At 39.8% G+C, this 17209-nt stretch overlaps 1 protein-coding gene across 7 annotated transcripts in view; it reads right to left on the reverse strand.

The window, feature by feature from the left end:
- ST7 (suppression of tumorigenicity 7) overlaps positions 1 to 17209 on the reverse strand; it is a 241517-nt gene that overhangs the window by 80977 nt on the left and 143331 nt on the right. For all 7 annotated transcript variants that reach the window (XM_075929169.2, XM_075929170.2, XM_075929167.2 and 4 more), the window contains exon 8: positions 15963 to 16060. In XM_075929169.2, coding sequence (XP_075785284.2) covers positions 15963 to 16060 — 98 coding nt within the window. The remainder of the gene's footprint in view (positions 1 to 15962; positions 16061 to 17209) is intronic.

Below are 17209 nucleotides of genomic sequence, written 5' to 3' on the forward strand. Positions count from 1 at the left end.
ATACTTAGGAGGGAGATTATGGAATGGATTAAATATGAAATTTCAGCTTCATTTCTCTATTTTCGCTATTGCCAAGTCCAATCATGTAACATTATATTTAAGAATAGGGGTATTGTATTGATTGTATGTGTGGCTCATGGTTTACAATTACAGCCTCAAACTGTACAACAGAGGAATAAATGCATTGGATTTGAGACCTCTGTAGAACTATCTTTGAAGTTTCAAGTGTTATCTTGTTTCCCAGCCAACCTGAAGGATTAAAAGGGCCGTTCAAACCTTTCAGAGTTTGAGCTGTGTCCTTTAAAAAATATAATTATAATAATGTCACAGACACTGCCTTTGTAGTTCAATGCAAAAAAAAATCACACTTAAAGAATAAAGAGAAGTTTTAAAGGGCTACCTTGCATAAAACCAGTGGAAAACAAATTGTACCAGATGTATGTTTAATATTTTTGTAATCACAGCTTCACGCAAGAGCAATAAACAGAACAGCTGAAAATAACTTTTCACCATTCAGTCTTTTTTCCAGCAATGATTAACATTACAAAGTATAAAAGCAGAGTCTTTTATTACTATCCTCAATGTCCCTTCCTCACAATTACACTAAACTTTGCTTTATCCACAGCATACCAAATACTTCCTGAGAAAAAAGAGGAGTCCTGTGGCACCTTCGAAACTAACAGATGTTTTAGGGCATAAGGTTTCCTGATAAATCTGTTAGTCTCTAAGGTGCCACGGGACTTCTCATTGTGTTTGTAGGTTCAGACTAACATGGCTACATCTCTGAGACTTTCCTAGAGAAACTCAGTCAAATGATTAAGAAGATAGGACAATTTTAAAGTTAAATTTAAAAAGATTAAATATGCTACTGGTTCACAAAATGCTAGGAAGTTCCACAGACACAGTACTCCACAAATAAATGACCTTCATAATCTGCAAGTTTAAGAAAATGGACAGAGAGGAATGTAAGAAAGAAAATTCACAAAAGATCTAGGAGATCTTAACAGATCCACTATGATGGAAACCATGGGACATAGGATCAGGTACACTTCCTTGTGTTATATAGGTTTTATATGACTCCTTATATGCTCAGCAGGTTTTATCCAACTTCTTAGTAGATACTATCAAGTCAACTTTTTTTTAAGAAATAGCTACAATTTATGCACATTTTCAACAAGTGCATAAAAAGCAGTATCTTGCTGTACCACCAGGATGAAACAACTTTCAGCATATCTAATATTAAAGACACTAATGGTGAATATTTTTACTTTTCTGAGTGTTGCAGAGAAGAATATGCACTATTATAGGCAGCTTAGGTTAAATGATAAATAGTACAGATTGAACCTCTCTTGTCTGGCACCCTGAGCACCTGACTAGTGCTGAACTGGAGAATTTGCTGAACCATGGGAGGTCAGTATTGTCCAGCAGCATTACCAATATTTCCACTGCTTAGTAGACATTTAGAGGTAAATTAGAGCTAAATAACAGCAAAGCACATTTAGAGCCAAGACTGATGACTGTAAACAAACTTTATGGGACCATGGGAAACCTGTTCACACTGATGATAAGTGGATATCCAGCTAACTAAAATTATGTCAGACCACAGATGCTGCCAGACCAGAGAGTGATGGACTAGAAAGGTTCAACCTTGTATCTTATAATTGTATATAATTAGAAATATCTGATCTCAATATTAAAATCAGAATTTACCATCTGCTATACTACAGTATTTCCCTCTACATAGAACAGGAATCTCTTTGCAGTAGATGCTGGCAAATGCTGTGGTTTTTATGGCAGCCACTACCTGGAGTTCATAAGGTAAAATTCTGACATCGGTGAAATCAATGTTGCTTGGCCTACTTATGATAATCTAGATGTGGATTTCTAATCTGACATTGTGAACAACATGAACCAAAGAATTTCACTTACAAGTTCCTGTCTCAGCCCATAACTGTATGGAAGAGTCAGGCAATGGATCTACTTGTGAGCAGCAATTAAGATTATATTCTTAAATGGACAGGGATCATACAGCTTTTTTAAGAACTACAACTCTATTTGTTCCCACAAAACTTGAAGCTACAAGACACTGAACACGCCAATGGCAAGTAAGACTAGGTGTACTCTATGAAATTTTCGTATCAGAGAGGTAGCCATGTTAATCTGAATCTGAAAAAGCGGCGAGGAGTCCTGTGGCACCTTATAGAAGTGGGTCTTTGCCCACGAAAGCTTATGCTCCATCACTTAAGTTAGTCTATAAGATGCCACAGGACTCCTTGCAGCTTTTTCTATGAAATTTTGTCACCAAAAACTGCCTTTTGGCAATGAAACAGTGAGAGTATACATCCTGTAATATAACGTTTGTTAGGAAAAATGCCTACTTTCGGTGACAAAAAACTTTCACCCATGAGAGAGACTTTTTTCTTTTCTCCTCCCTTTATTGTCAACAAAGAGCTGGTGTAGACTCTGTTTTGTTTTATCCACAGAGCTGGTTTCTAATAGTATCCCACAAGGTCTGCCATGATGGCCTTGCTCAGTGTTTTGATCTCTGCTAGCCTACAGACATGGATCCCTCTTTTCAAAGCTCTGACAGTTGACTGAGCTGCTTGGTTAAGGAATAAATAAAGAGCAAGTCATTAGAGCGCTCCTGTTCAGCCCTGCACTAGGAACACGGTGGCGGGAAGAATGCTGCTGCAGGGGGACTGGGACAGCTGCAGCGCAGCTTTGACATTCCTCAGCATGGAGAGCTCACAAAGCTGCTCCCAGCAGCTGAGGAAGCTGTGGGAGAATTCAGATAGAAATGTAGCCGTGTTAGTCTGGTGTAGCTGAAACAAAAAACAGGACTATGTAGCACTTTAAATACTAACAAGATGGTTTATTAGGTGATGAGCTTTCGTGGGCCAGACCAACTTCCTCAGATCAAATAGTGGAAGAAAATTGTCACAACCATATATACCAAAGGATACAATTAAAAAAATGAACACATATGAAAAGGACAAATCAAATTTCAGAACAGAAGGGGAATTGGGGGGGGAGGTAAATGTCTGTGAGCTAATGATATTAGAGGTGATAATTGGGGAAGCTATCTTTGTAATGGGTAAGATAATTAGCATTTTTATTCAAACTTGGGTGTAAAGTGTCGAATTTAAGCATGAATGACAGTTCAGAGGATTCTCTTTCAAGTGTAGTCTTAAAAGGCCTTTGAAACAGGATGCAGGTAATCAAGTCGTTGAGACAATGGCCTTTCTGCTTGAAATGGCAAGAAACTGTTTTTTCTTTGTGATCCTGTCTAATATCTGTTTTGTGGGCATTGATCCTTTGGCAAAGTGTCTGAGATGTTTGTCCAATGTACATAGCAGACGGACACTTTCGGCACATGATAGCATAAATTATATTTCTGGATGCGCAGGAATATGTGTTCTTTATCTTATAACTCACTTGGTTAGGTCCAATAATGGTATCAGCAGAGTGAATATGTGGACAAAGCTGGCAATAGGGTTTGTTGCAAGGGAAGGCACCAGGGTTGGTATTAGTGTGGTATGTCCTGTGATTGTTGGTAAGAATCATCTTGAGGTTAGGTGGTTGTCTATAGGAGACTATGGGTCTGTCTCCCAGAGCCTCTTGGAGTTTAGTATCCTGTTCCAGTATAGGCTGTAGTTTATTGATAATGTGTTGGACAGGTTTAAGTTGGGGGCTGTAGGTGATGACAAGTGGTATTCTATTGTTGGTTGTCTTGGGTCTGTCTTGAAGTAGATGGTTTCTAGGTATTCGTCTGGCTCTTTCAATTTGCTTTTTTATTTCTCCGGGTGGGTAGTTGAGGTTTATAAATGCTTGGTAGAGATCCTGAAGTTTCTGGTCTCTGTCAGTAGGATTAGAGCAGATGCGGTTGTATCGAAGGGCTTGGCTATAGATGATGGATCGTATGGTGTGTTCTGGATGGGAACTGGAAGTATGTAGGTAACTGTATGAGTGAGTGGGTTTTCTGTAGAGAGTGGTGTCTAATTTTCCATTGCTGATTTGTACTGTGGTGTCCAGGAAATGGATCTCTCATGTAGAATGGTCCAGGCTGAGATTGATGGTGGGGTGTAGGTTGTTAAAATCTCTGTGGAATGTCTCCAGTGTTTCTTGGCCATGCGTCCAGATCATAAAGATGTCATCGATGTAGCGTAAGTAGAGAAGGGATAAAAGGAGACGGGAGTTGAGGAAACGTTGTTCTAGGTCAGCCATAAAGATATTAGCATACTGTGGGGCCATGCGTGTACCCATGGCTGTGCCGCTGATCTGGAGGTATAAGTTGTTCTCAAACTGGAAATAATTGTGGGTGAGAACAAAGTTACATAGGTCTGCTATCAGATTGGCAGTGGTGTCCTCTGGGATAGTGTTTGTAATTGCTTGTAATCCGTCTTCATGTGGGATGATGGTGTATAGAGCTTCTACATCCATGGTGGCAAGGATGGTGTTATCGGGGAGGTTATCAACTACAAAACATTGTAGTTGTTATTACACTGTTGTAATAACACTTATTACAGGTTCCACAAAATTCTTTCAAGTTTAAAAGGGTTCCATGTCCAAATAAAATTGGGAAACACTGCTTAGCAAAAAACACCCATTCACTGTTCTACATGATCTACCATTCAGTATATAACTATATACTATAACAATATATACAATAACAATATAATATAACTATATACGACACTGGAAGTGTTCCGATTTCAGACAAGACTGTAGTCTAAAACCAGACTATTCATTTCAGGGTGAGAGACTAAGGAAAAGAAAAAAAGTGTTTCAGTGCAAAATAGATTACATGAAAACACGTCCTGAATCATTCAACATATGTGTTTCTGCATGAGTCTTTCTACAAGATTATAAAAGTCTTCTTAGGCATGGCCACAGCCTGGGCCAGTGAAGAGGATCAGACATTGACAAGCACAGAGATGACTAACGAAACTCAATCTCTCACAACACTCATGCTTCAATCTTCTTTACTCAAGCAGTAAAAAAATAAAGAAATAAAACAACCAACATTTCAGAGCATGGCTTTCATTATGTCTGATAAAATCTCTAATCCACTCTATGCATATTGGGCCATATTCTACACAGATTGGAATCAATTTGGAATAGCTCAATTGACTGCACTGGAGTTATTCCATATGTATACACTGCATCAGATCAGAATTTAGCAGATTGTGTCTAGAAAAATGTCAGGCTTCTGGTTTTTGTATCAGTATCATAATAAATAATGTTATTGGCAGATGTATAAATAAAAGTAACACCCTCATATACTTCTTCCATATAAATTATGTGTTACTTGGCAATACTGATAAAGTCAGCTCAGCTATATGTGCCAGATTAAAGCGGTTTATCATAAAAAAAAATATTTCAAGCTTTCCAATTTTAGTCTGGCACACAATATTATTGCTAATTAGTAAGATTAATCAGAGCATAAATGGATAATGAGATAGTCCAAACAATAATCAAAAAACTTCTTCATCTGTATAAAACAAAACATTTTAAATGCAGTATTTTGTAATATTTTTCCACTTCCAATGACCAAACATATAAACCCCAAATCCTATTTAAATCAATAACCATTCATTTTCTGGGTGTATTCCAAAAAGGTCTCTGAAACAGAACTACAATCGTCTCTTGTGCGAAGTAACACTGGGAGATAAATCAGTAATATTATCAAGATGGCCCTCATATGTATAAGAAATTTAACAGCCAATAGCCTTTTTTTCTCAAAATGGCAAAGACTTGCTATGTCTTAGTCATGTTTTCCATATGGCATCATGTACTTCTTAACTCTGTCTCTTCCGTGTTCCATGTCTTGAGAAATCTGTTTGCAGTTATTCCAACACAGAGAGAGCCTTCAGCCTCCTATGATTCTCCCATGACAATGACATTCTGCAATCCTCAGCCAACATATTCTTAATATTCCTTTAAGGTGAATAATTCCACCCACCATCTTCATAAATCACAGATGCACCATCAATAACATATTAAAGTTCTTCAAACTTCTTCATAAAAATTGTATTAATGTCTCCCATAAAAAAAATGACAAGGCTTATTCAGTTACTTGAAAAGCAAAGGGCTAGACCCTCTGCTCTGCCATAGGTGGAGAAAAGCAGCTAAATGTACTTTGTGACTTTTGTGAACCTGCAATCGTAGAGTCACTCTCATTCTTGACCTCCAAGTATCAGGGTCATAACCAAAGAATGACTGTTGCTTTAAGCTGTATCTCAGAAGTGGCTCAATGCCCAAAATCCCCACAGGCAGAGAGCTACAAAGGTGGCAAAATCTAGGTCTGAGGATCTAACTCATGTCTGTAAGGGGAAAGTGCAATACAGATTTGGAATTTAGTTCAACCTCTATCCCTCCTTATTCTTCTACAGGTTGCATCTCTAAAATCTGGGATTTTCTGGTCCAGCAACATCTGTGGTCCGGCATGAACACAGATGTTCTAAGATCAGAGAGCACTGGAGCTGTGGGGTGGTGGGGGCCCAGCTCAGCTGTGCTGTGTGGGTGGGTGGGTGGGTGGGTAGGAGGGGCGCCAGGAGCCAGTGTGTAGCTCAGCTGGGCTGGGGAGAGGCCATGAGCTAGCATATCACTGAACTGGACTGTGGGGGTGGGGGGGAGAAGGGAGCCAGGAAGCCAGTGGGGCAGCTGAAATGACCTCTCTGGTCCGGAAAAATCCCTTATCCATGACCAGTGAGGTCCCAGTCAAGTCCCAAGGGTGCCAGACCAGGGAGGTCCAACCTTTTGGTATAAAGTTTTTACTGAGGAAAGGGTACTTTCAGTATTTGAAACGTCTAATAGGTAAGAGTTGAAGTCCAAGTCCTCCTGTCTTAGTGCTCTCTTGTGGTCCAGTTTAGATCTTACTTCACCAATATACAGTTTATTACACAAATATAACATTAGCCAGAAAATTTAATTCAAGTTTGTTATATATTGTTCTGTCTCTCATAGGAAATTCTGTCTCATGTAAATGGATGATTCAAGGTAACTTCCTTGATTATGTTGTAGCATCACGCACAAGGAGCTATCCCAGAACATGGTGTGATAGAAAAGATTTTGAAACAAACTGAATAATTAAACAGTAATAAGTCAACAGGATCAGATGGTATTTGGAGTTCTGAATGAACTCAGATGTGAAACTGCAGAACTACTAACTACTAACCAGTGTTCCTTTAAGCTGCATGGCAGCAGAGCTTCACAGGTGTTTAATCAGCCCCACCAGTCAGAGGCTCAGGGCTCAATGCAGGGAGCTCACTGACTGGGTGGGGCTGATTAAACACCTGTGGAGCTGTGCTGCCACTGCAGGTTAAAGGGAACACTATAACCTATCACTGAAATCTGCTTCTGCACCAGATGAGCAGAGGATAGGTAATATGATGCCAATTTTTTTTAAAAGGCTCCATAGACAATCCTGGCAATTATGGCCCGGTAAGTCTAACTTCAGTAACCGGCAAATTAACTGAAACTCTAATATAGTAGAGAATTATCAGCTCCATAGATGGACATGATTTGTTGAAGAAGTGTCAACATTGTTTTGTAAAGGGAAATCATGCTTCACCAATCTATTAAAATACTTAGAGGGGGTCAGCAAGCATGCAGACAATGGTGATCCAGTGATATAATGTTTTTAGATTTTCAGAAGCCCTTTGGCAACGTCCCTCGCCAAAGCAAAGTAAGTTGTCATGGGATAAGAGGAAAGGTCCTTTAATGGCTCTAAAACAGGTTTAAAGGTAGTAAACAAAGGCTAAGAACAAATCATCAGTTTTCAGAATGGAGAGAGGTAAACAGTGGTGTTTCCCAGGGATCTGCACTGCGACCAGTACTGTGCAATATATTCATAAATGATCTGGAAAAGGAGGTAAACAATGAGGTGGCAAAATTTGCAAATGATACAAAATTACTCAGGACAGATAAGTCTAAAGCAGACTGCAAAGAGTTACAAAGGGATCTCACAAAACTGGCTGACTTGGCAACAAAACGGCAAATGTAGTTCAATGCTGATAAATGCAAAGTAATGCATGTTGGAAAACATAATTCCAATTATACAGATCATATGATGGGCTTAAATTAGCTGTTAACTCCTCTAGAAAGATCCTGGAGTCATTACTGATAGTTCTCTGAAAACATTCATTCAGTGTGCAGCAGAAGTAAAAAAGGCTACCAGATTGTGGGAATCATTAGGAATGGGATAGAAAATAAGACATAAACTATCATATTGCCGCTATATAAATCCATGGCATGCCTTCGTCTTGAATAATACATGCAGCTCTTTTCACGCCATCTCAAAAAGGTATATTGGAATTAGAGAAGATAAAGAAAAGAACAACAAAAATGATCAGGGCAGCTTCCATATGATGAGAGATTAATAAGCCTAGGACTTTTCAGCTTGGAAAAGAGACAGCTAAGTCTATACCATGACTGGTGAGGAGAAAGTAAATAAGGAAGTGTTATTTAGTCCTTCTCATATCACAAGAACTAGGGGTCTCCAAATGAAATTAATAGGCATCAGGTTTAAAATAAGGAAGATAATTTTTTCTTCACACAATGTATAGTCAATTTGTGGAACGCTTTTCCAGTGTATAATATGTAGGCCAAGACTATAACAGGATTAAAAAAACAACTAGATAAATTCATGGAGGATAAGTCCATCACTAGCTATTAGTCAGGAATGGCAACAATTCAAAACTATGCCCTGAAGTGTTCCTACCCTCTGTTTGCCAGAAGCTGAGAATGACAGACAGGGGATGGATCACTTGATGATTACCTGCTCTATTCATTCTCCCTGAAACACCTGGAATTAGCCACTGTCAGAAGACAGGATACTGGGCTAGATAAACAATTGATCTGCCCCACTATGGCTGTTCTTATGTATGTAAAATATATTGATTTTTGTCAGTGTATTTTCTATACTTCTTCCTAATCCATATGAGAATAGGGGAAATACTTTGCAAGTCTTATGCATCAAAAAAGGTTTATATACACCTGTGCATATAATACTGTATTCCGGATATGCTCATGAAATAGACGGGAATGGAAGGGGCTAAAAAATACCTTTGTCTCTAAATTTGTTAGAAACAAGGTATTTTGGCTATATTTTGCATGCTTTATTCAGGTGACAGCATTACCTCATATCGCCTCAAATCTGAAAGTAATTTCATTCACTTGAATATCTTCACTATTCTCCTCCTGACTATATGGAAAATATTGGAGAATGGGTGCAGCAGGTGTTAATAGTTCTATTGTAAAAATGTTACAAATCATCAACATTACAGGTGACTGTGATCCTTACAATATCCCAGTGCCAGAAAGCAAGGGGCTGAATGAGTCAGGTAATAAATAAGTGTAAGCTGTCCTGACCATTTCACTGTTCCCCAGCTCTCTACAGTTGTATCTAAAAGGTGTTATATAATACATCACTGGAAAACTAATAAACTGCTGATCAATAATATTCTTGCCTGAAGGATGTATGTGGTATATATTAGGAGTTATGCTGCAATGCTGACTAAAATATGTTTGAGTCAGGCATGTTGAGGAGAGTTGGTAACAGTCTTCCCTAGACAAACAAATGTGTATTTACTTCTCTGACCAGCTTAGTCATCAAGCGGAGATAATGACAATCTGTTAACATACTAGGTAAACAAAGCTATCAATCTTACAACCAGGAGGTGTGACAATACCTACCCCCCCCACCCCCACCCACAAGAAAAAAATTATCTGTGCTCTAAAGACAAGGGATCTGAACCTCAAGCGATAAGTAACAGAATCAACTGATTTGTCTACAGTATTGCTGTACAGGCAGTCCCCAGGTTACATGGATACGACTTACATCGGATCCCTACTTACAAACAGGGTGAGGCAACCCCGCACTAGCTGCGCCCCACTCCCCAGCAGACCGCCGAGACACGCCGCGGTCCTGCCACCCGCGTCCTCCGCGGCAAGAAAAGCCGCTCCGCGTCTCCCTGGTCTGCAGGACTGAGGGAAGTGAGGTGTGGGAGAATAAAACTGAGCTCTGGAGAAATGTTTGGCTAGAGTTTCCCCTACAATATGTACCAATTCCAACTTACATACAAATTCAACTTAAGAACAAACCTACAGTCCCTATCTTGTACGTAACCCGGGGACTTCCTGTACTATAAAATGTTTATTGTGTGAGGTGTTTTATGAAAGCCCTTGACAAATTGGTAATTGACATGGTCATAACATGTATGCCTTAATATGCAGCCTCTTGTACTTCTGTGCAAGGTCCTGACTGAAGGAAAGTCAGCCTGGCCTAGGAAGAAGAAAGATTGATGAGAAACCACAGTGAACAAAGCCTGCTCTGTTGGTTGGTGAGTAGCGAGGACTTCATAGATAAAATGGTTGTAGGGGACAGCCTTGGCTTGAGTGATCATGAGCTAATTCAGTTTAAATTAAATGGAAGGATAAACAAAAATAAATCTGAGACTAGCGTTTTTGATTTCAAAAGGGCTAACTTTAATAAATTAAGGAATTAGTTAGGGAAGTTGATTGGACTAAAGAAATTATGGATCTTGAGGTGGAGGAGGCCTGGAATTATTTTAAGTTAAAGTTGCAGAAGCTGTCAGAAGCCTGTATCCCAAGAAAAGGGAAAAAATGTATAGGCAGGTGTGTTAGACCAAGCTTGATGAGCAAGCATCTCAGAGAGGTGATTAAGAAAAAGCAGAAAGCAAATAAGGAGTGGAAAATGGGAGGGATTAGTAAAGAAAGCTACCTTATTGAGGTTAGAGCATGTAGGGACAAAGTGAGAAAGGCTAAAAATCAGGTAGAGTTGGACCTGGCAAAGGGAATTAAAACCAATAGAAAGGTTTTATAGCCATATAAATAGGAAAAAAACAAAAAAAGAAGAAGTAGGACCGCTAATTTCTAAGGATGGAGTGGAGGTTAAGGATAATCTATGAATGGCCCAATATCTAAACAAATACTTTGCTTCAGTCTTTAATGAGGCTAATGAAGAGCTTAGGGATAATGGTAACATAACAAATGGGACTAAGGATATGGAGGTAGATATTACCATATCCGAGGTAAAAGCCAAACTTGAACATCTTAATGGGAATAAATCAGGGGGCCCAGATAATCTTCATCCAAGAATATTAAAGGAACTGGCACATGAAATTGCAAGTCCATTAGCAAAACTTTTTAATAAATCTCTAAACTCAGGGGTTGAACCATTTGACTGGAGAATTGCTAATATAGTTCCTATTTTTAAGAAAGGGAAAAAAAGTGACCGGGGTAACTATAGGCTTGTTAGTTTGACATCTGTAGTATGCAAGATCTTGGAAAAAATTTTGAAGGAGAAAGTAGTTAGAGACATTGAGGCTAATGGCAATTGGGACAAATTACAACATGGTTTTACAAAAGGTAGATCGTGCCAAACCAACCTGATCTTCTTTTTTGAGAAAGTAACAGATTTTTTTAGATAAAGGAAATGCAGTGGATCTAATCTACCTCGACTTTAGTAAGGCATTTGATACAGTACCACATGGGGAATTATTGGTTAAATTGGAAAAGATAGGGATTAATATGAAAGTTGAGAGGTGGATAAGCAACTGGTTAAAGGGGAGACTACAGCGGGTTATATTGAAAGGTGAACTGTCAGGTTGGAGGAAGGTTACTAGCAGAGTTCCTCAGGGATCAGTTTTGGGACCAATTTTATTTAATCTTTTTATCGCTGACCTTGGCACCAAAAGTGGAAGTGTCCTGATAAAATTTGCAGATGACACAAACTTGGGAGGTATTGCCAATTCAGAAAAGGATCGGGATAGCATACAGGAAGATCTGGATGACCTTGTAAATTGGAGTGCTAGCAATAGGATGAAATTTAATAGTGAGAAGTGTAAGGTTATGCATTTAGGGATTAATAACAAGAATTTTAGTTATAAGCTGGGGACACATCAGTTGGAAGTAACGGAGGAGGAGAAGGACCTCAGAGTCCTGGTTGATTATAGGATGACTATGAGCCGTCATTGTGACATGGCCGTGAAAAAGGCTAATACGGTCTTGGGATGTATTAGGCGAGGTATTTCCAGTAGGGATAAGGAGGTGTTAGTGCCATTATACAAGGCATTGGTGAGACCCCATTTGGAGTACTGTGTACAGTTCTGGTCTCCCATGTTTAAGAAGGATGAATTCAAACTGGAACAGGTACAAAGAAGGGCCACTAGGATGATCCGAGGAATGGAAAACCTGTCTTATGAAAGGAGACTCGAGGAGCTTGGCTTGTTTACTTTAACCAAAGGAAGGCTGAGGGGAGACATGATTGCACTCTTTAAATATATTAGAGGGATAAATATCAGGGAGGGAGAGGAATTATTTAAGCTTAATACCAATGTGGACACAAGAACAAATGGATATAAACTGGCTAGTAGGAAGTTTAGACTTGAGATTAGACAAAGGTTTCTAACCATTAGAGGAGTGAGGTTCTGGAACGGCCTTCCAAGGGAAGTAGTGGGGGCAAAAGATCTATCTGGCTTCAAGATTAAACTAGATGGGTTTATGAAGGGGATGGTTTGATGAGATAACATGATCTTGGTAATTAAGGGTATGTCTACACTACCACCCTAGTTTGAACTAGGGTGGTAATATAGGCAACCGGAGTTGCAAATGAAGCCCGGGATTTGAATTTCCCGGGCTTCATTTGCATAAAGCCGGGCGCTGCCATTTTTAAATGTCTGCTAAGTTTTGGATCATCAGATTTGTATTTTCACTTTTATTTACTTGTAATCATCTCTACTTTTATTTCTTTTACTTGGCATTACTTCTCCTATCACTTATTGTTAATAAACTGGTTTTTATTTTTAATATAAACCAACTCATTGTTGTGTCTGAAGGGAAGGGTATACCTACCTTCATTAAATTAATAAGCTATGACGTGTTTTTGTCTTTTAAAGAAGCAATCACATTTTATTTCTCTGAATGGTTCAGGAGGAGGCTGGTTCAGGGTACATGGTTTTAGGGAAATTCAGGACTGGGAATGATTTGGCGGTCACCCTGCAAGTAGTAGCCAAGGCTAGTGGAAGCCAGAGGCGGGTGTGAGGGGCTGCAGACAGACTAGACTGCAGGGATCAGAATTGCTGGACCAGAGTTATCTAGCACACAGAGAAACAATCAGTGTGACTGACACTTTGGCATACTTGTAGACTGGCTGTGAGTGTCCCAGGTTGGGAGCTACAGCAGCAGTACGTTGTAAAGCATCCCGGATTACATGTTGGATGACCGGACAGCAAGTGTGAAAAATCAGGACAGGCAGTGGAGAGTAATAGGTGCCTATATGAGACACTCAGGACATCTGGTCACCCTACCTGCAAAACAAACTGCGACATGCATCTTGTACCCTGAGACAGTAGCACAAGTAATTAATGCTACTCAGTACTTTCTAGAATATTCTATTTTGCAAAACTTTAATGTTTGGGCTGAAATTTTTATGCTGGGTGTCTGTCTCAGGCTGAATTGTTTTGTTTCTTTGAGAAAGTTGCAGCTAAAATAGTTTAGCCATTTAATTTCTGAGAATGATATGAGGGATACATAAGTTGTTTTGCCCATACAAAAATATTTGTAAAACTATTTCATTGAGAAGCTCTACTACCTCTATGGATTGGAGTACAGACTTAAAAATTTGGCACGGCTGTTTTGGTAACAGGGTGCCTCTTGCCATCCCTATGAGAATTTCTCTAAATTCTCTAAATCCATAAAAATTGCAGTTTGCACATGCTTAACAGAGACTTGTTAGCTATGAGCAGCTAAATTGTTCAAAGATTCCATCCTCAATGAGCAGAGGAGAGGCTGGGGCAGAGAAGGCAGGTGGGAGCAGCACTGATGTAGGGCTATGGACAGGCAAAACTGATGGGAGTTGACAGCAGAACTGTTGTGGGAACAGTGTGTTTTGGGGACAGAATTGACGTGGGGGAAACTGATGTGTGGATTGTAGGGAGAGAACAAATATGGGAGTAGAAGTAATGGGGGCTGGCGCAAGTACCTAAAAGGGTGTCACAAGGATGAGAGAGAGAAATTGTTCTCCTTGGCCTCTGAGGATAGGACAAAAAGCAATTGGCTTAAACTGCAGCAAGGGAGGTTTAGGTTAGACATTAGGAAAAACTTCATAACTGTCAGGGTGGTTAAACACTGGAATAAGCTGCCTAGGGAGGCTGTGGAATCTCCATCTCTGGAGATATTTAGGAGCAGGTTGAATAGACATCTATCAGGGATGGTCTAGATGGTGCTCGGTCCTGTCGGGAGGGCAGGGGCCTGGACTTGATGACCTCTCAAGGTCCCTTCCAGTTCTAGTATTTTATGATTAATATTGACTTGGGGCTTGAGGGACAGACTAATGGCTGAGCAGGAGGACAGGTAACGTTAGACCCCCCCCCACACACGTTTTTCAGGCCAATTAGTTACTATCCCCACCCCTTGCACCTCCCTTTTCTCAGTTCTTCACCCCTCTGCATTCCAGATCACGTGGTTTCCTCCTACTCCTCCTTCATACTCCCTGAGTGCCAGCTGGGGGAGCATTGAGAGCAGGGGAGAGACTTTTTCTGTGCTGTTACTTCCTAAGCATGATGCCACAGTGGCCTCAGGCCTGCAGGAAGAGCAATTGCAGAAAAATACAACTCATACCATCTGCCGATTAAGGCAGTTAAATTCTGTCCTCGAGAACTAGATTCTATCCTTGCTTCTGCCACAGAGTTTCTGTGTGATGCTGGGCAAATCACTTAATTCAGACTTTTCATAGGTTGCCAGTAACTGTGTTTTCCTCATTTTCTGGGTGCCTGACTTGAGATCCTGAGATCTGATTTGAAAAGAGCTGAGCACTCACAGCTTTACATGAAGTCAATGGAAGCTGTGCTTAAGACATACAAAGGCCTATATAACACTAAGTACTCTGGAAAATCAGGAGTCAGGTCGCTCAAATTAGGCATCCAACATTATGGATACTTTTGACCATAATCTCTCTGTGTCTCAGTTCCCCATCTGTAAAACGGTGGTAATAATACCTACTTACTTTACAAAGGTATTGTGAAACTTAATTAACTGTTTTAAGCACTCAGATCCTAGAATGATGAATGCCATAGAAAAGACCATGAGGAAATTACAAATTCTGTTTTCAAAGCAGCGTTTGAATGGTGTCCAGTAAATAAGGCACAAGACACGCATTAAACAATATAGATAAAACTCATTATTGAATTGCTACTCATTAAATCAATATCATCCATTCTATGGGCTTGTTTTAACCTAGGTTGTAAGTCTAATTTGTATATAAACTATCAGCAACATTCTTGTTGTCAGCTACAGTAAAACTCCAATTGTCCAGCATCCAGTTATCCAGCACTCCTGATAGTCTGGCATCAACTGAAACCCAGAACTGCTCAGAGCAGCTGCTCTCACAGGCCACTGTGAGCCACATGTGCGCTCACGGCCCTCACTGTTCCACTCACGGTCCCCAGCAAACATAGCGTCCAGCCTGCACATGCAAGCAGCCGGCCGCTGAGCACAGGCAGCTGCTTCGGGACCCGGACATAAGGTTGAGGAAGAAGGGGGATTGGGTGACAGCAGGGAGGGGAAGTGTTTGGCTCTGGGGAAGGGAAAGGGAGGGGAGGATGGATTGGGTTGTGCACGGCGTCCCGGCCAGCTTATTGAAAAGCCGGCCGCTCAGCGCACGTGCCCTAGCGCCTGGAGGGAGACGCGCAGCTGTACCAACGGCTTCGGGATTCAAGCATAAGGGGGGGAGAGGTATTGGGTTGGGAGTATGCCCCCTTATAGTACCTCTTGGTACTCCGGCATATCTGATAATCCAGCACCATCTAGGTCCCAAAGGTGCCGGATTATTGGAAGTCTATTGTATATGTGTAATCCGCCAGTACACTGAACATCATTTCTATGCTTTTGCTTTCAAAGTTCAGAGTTGCATTCAAATATAAAGACAAATCCAGACTCACATCTCTCATCATTTTTACAGCTTCCCTGGTCCTTCCCAGCTTCCTTGCACACATTGCCAGCCTCCGTTTAATGTATACCAACACATTGGTATCCCGTCCTGCAGGAGGGAAAAAGAAAACAAAAGATTAAAAATAACAGATAAAGCAAAGGCCCATTTAACTTTCCCACATAGTATAAACTGTAGCTATCCCACAGCATTCTTATAATATTTGATCAACAAGGACACTATAGAGAATTCAGCAAAGAGCCTGGGCCAAATTCTGTTGTTAGTTACACTGGCCTAAGTCTGGTATGACTCCTCTGAAATCAACAGAGTTACTACATATATATATATATTGGTATTAATAAGAACATCATTTGGTCCGATGTCTATGAAGCGCTCAAGATACAGAAGTGTTCTAAACATGAGAAAACTACAGCATATAACTATCAAAGAAGGGGAATTAATACATAAAACAAATGCACAGTGTTATAGTTAACAACAAATTAGTCCACTTGTCAATTTATTAACTAGTGTAGCAATCAAGTGCTACAGGGTGGCTATAAAAGTGAACATCAACTTCTGCCTTAGGTTTTTTTACGGGTAAAAAACCAAACTCTTAATAAGGAAAGGATGTCCATTTTGAACTTCTGTTTTACATTACTGTTGCCCTATTGCTTGTGACATCATAATCATCTTCAGATCCCAAGAGCAGCCAAGTACGGATTGCAAATTAACAGGTTCCAGATATTACAATATTATAGAAGAGAAAATGCCCTGATAACAAAAAAGGCACCAGAAAGTAAATAGCTACAGCTATGGCTCTCATAGAACATAAGCTATTAGATTCTTGTCTCATTCATTCTCTGACTATAATTATAATGTGTCCTTCTAACATGCTTTTGGACCAACAGGAAATGTGCATATAGTTAATCGTCGATAAAATTACCATATAAAGAAAATATAACACACCTGCTAGAGATTATCTTCATGTAGAATATGCAGCCTTTAAAGATTTTCAGACAATAGTCCTAACATATTCAAGTTTTTAATAATAAGAACAAGATGTGTGCTGAAAACATTCCAAGTACCTACAAATTATTTTAAAGCTGTGATTATACTTTTCAGATAGATTAAGAAACAGGTTGAAAGGTCTGACTTTAGAAGAGAAAATAAATAATGCAGAAGAAGGAATTTCTTCAGCTGTATTTGATATTATGTCATTCCTTATCTGTGTATTGATTCCTACATATTTAATAAAAGACT

Source organism: Pelodiscus sinensis, chromosome 1 (assembly GCF_052426305.1).
Source record: "Pelodiscus sinensis isolate ZL-2025 chromosome 1, ASM5242630v1, whole genome shotgun sequence".
Taxonomy (NCBI): domain Eukaryota; kingdom Metazoa; phylum Chordata; order Testudines; family Trionychidae; genus Pelodiscus; species Pelodiscus sinensis.